General features: G+C 62.1%; 1 protein-coding gene across 1 annotated transcript in view; it reads left to right on the plus strand.

Moving 5' to 3' along the window:
• Window positions 1-335: 335 nt before the first annotated feature.
• H696_03027 (hypothetical protein) overlaps window positions 336-2,224 on the plus strand; it is a gene marked incomplete at both ends in the record, with an annotated part of 4,203 nt that continues 2,314 nt past the window's right edge. Inside the window, 6 exons of the mRNA XM_009496913.1 lie at window positions 336-359; window positions 505-945; window positions 1,062-1,195; window positions 1,285-1,522; window positions 1,696-1,789; window positions 1,887-2,167. Coding sequence (XP_009495188.1) covers window positions 336-359; window positions 505-945; window positions 1,062-1,195; window positions 1,285-1,522; window positions 1,696-1,789; window positions 1,887-2,167 — 1,212 coding nt within the window. The remainder of the gene's footprint in view (window positions 360-504; window positions 946-1,061; window positions 1,196-1,284; window positions 1,523-1,695; window positions 1,790-1,886; window positions 2,168-2,224) is intronic.

Here is a 2,224-nt window from a genome sequence, read left to right on the forward strand (position 1 = left end):
AGCCCCCTCGTGCAGCCGCCCCTCGTGTAGCGAGCCCGCCTTTCCGGAAGATGATCGGTTCTGAAGGAGCGAGGGTGAAGATCGTCCTCACGTATTGCCAACGGATGTCGCATTGCGAGGAGGTAGGCTCTATTTTTGTGCCGCCCGAGACGCGGCTGGGCGCCTGGCTCGACTTGCACTCCCGCACGCAAACGTCTCTCCTTGCCCCTCTCCCTGCCGATTGTGCTCGCTTCTCTGCTATTCTCGCCTCGACACACCTCCTCTTCCAATCGGCTCCTCCTTCCCTCGCCTGCTCAGTAAGATCCACGGCCACACGGCCCCTCTCCTCCGAAGTGATGGACATTGATAGCCTCTTCAAGGTTCGTTGTCACCCCCCCTCCCCCCGCCCCCCGCCCCCTCCTCTTCCCTCCTTTCTTCCCCTTCGGCTGTTCCGAGATCATGCTCTCTCTCTCTCTCTCTCCCTCTCCTCCCAATCGGCGCGCTGACCTTTGACATGCGCAACAGGACCTGAAGTCGGCTCCGACCCGCCAGCCGCGCGACAACGCCCCTGCTCCTGGCAAGCGATCCGCCCCGCCGGCCGAGCTACTGGAGTTCTCCGGTGGCGGGGCCGATGTCCCTGCGACGGTGTTTGGTACTGGCGCTGGCTCCAGCAAGCGCGCTCGCACGGGTCTTAGCCTCCCGCCACCGACAGCACAAGTGACAAGCACCGCCAGTCTGGACGATGATGATGATCGGGGCGTTGAATTCAGCCGGGATGACTTCCAGTTTGTCTCCTTCGGCGAGGATGACGAGGGCGAGGACGCTGCCACGGGCCTCGGCCTTGATGAGGAGGACCCATATCTGGCAGCTCGTGAGCGCCGGGGTCCGGCTATTCCCCCCAGCGGTGCTCCTATTGCCAGCCAAGTGACTTCCATGACCAAGATGATTTTTGATCAGCTTCCGGATGTACGTACATTCCACGCGTGTGTCAACCACACACCCACACACTCACACCCACACACGCGCGCGTATCTGTATCCATCTGTTCTCGCGTTCCTGCAACTGATGTTCTTGCCAATTAGCTGCCTGACACGGCCCCCGAGGCCGAAGGTCTCGGGTTCCTGAAGGGTGAACTGAAGCGCCTGACTGTTGCCCTGGAGAAGGCCCTCGAGGCGAATCAAACCGCCCGGGGACGTTTCCCGGATGACCCCTCCAAGTACGCGATATTATCTCTCCCCCCCCCCCCCCCCCCCCCTCTCTCTCTCTCTCTCTGACCCGGGCCGTACCTGGTACGAATGGGCGCAGGTTCATGGAATCGGAGATCGAGCTGAACGCTTGCCTCAAGTCGATGGAGATCTTCCCCGCCGAGCCGGCGCTCTTTGCGGAGATTGCTGCCGGTCCGGTCCCCAAGATCCTGACCGACCTGCTGGTACACGACAATGTGGACTTGTCGGTCACCGTGGTTGACCTGCTGAAGGAGTTTTGTGACAGTGATAACATTCTGGAAGCCGAGGCAGAGACCCGGCGCCTTGTTCGGTCTCTGGTACGTTCCAACAACTGCCATGCCTCTTGTAGCTGGCCCCTGCACGATGACTCACCTGGATGGTTCCCTTGGGACAATTTTTATCGCCTCTTGTTGCTGCGTTATTGCTGGCACTGGCCCCGGCGTCGGCGCTGCTATTGGTGTTGCTCTCCATCGCCTTGAACCCCTGCCAGCTGGATCGCCAGCTCCTGTCGCTGCTCATGGCCAATCTGAAGCGCCTCAACGAGAAGGCCGAGGCCGAGTCGCAGTGCCTCTTTGACACGATGTGTGCGTGCCTTGGGCGGTCGGGCCATCCCTCCTGTGGCTTCCCCCTCTCCCCCCCCCCTCCCTCAGCACTAACCTGCCGTTCCTGTCGGCTCCGCAGCCATCTTCGAGAATCTGATCGAGCTGGACCCCACCACGGCTGACACCCTTGCCGGAGAGGAGGTTCCCCTTGCGAAATGGCTGCTCCAACGGGTGGCTCGCACGGGTGGCGAGCCCTTCAACACGAACACCCAATATGCCAGCGAGTTGCTGTCGATCATTCTGCAACTGAGCGAGCGGGCGCGCTTGGGTCTGAGCCCAAGTGACCGTGCTCCCGAGACTGAGTTGACCTTCGCCCTCCTGGATGGCTGTGGGCTGGACCTACTGCTGCAGGCCCTGGCGGTGCGTACAGGGCACCTAGAGCCTGCCGCGTCCCTCCTCCTTGGGGGGGGGGGGGGG

The sequence above is a fragment of the Fonticula alba genome, assembly GCF_000388065.1.
Source record: "Fonticula alba strain ATCC 38817 unplaced genomic scaffold supercont2.4, whole genome shotgun sequence".
NCBI classification, from domain to species: domain Eukaryota; order Rotosphaerida; family Fonticulaceae; genus Fonticula; species Fonticula alba.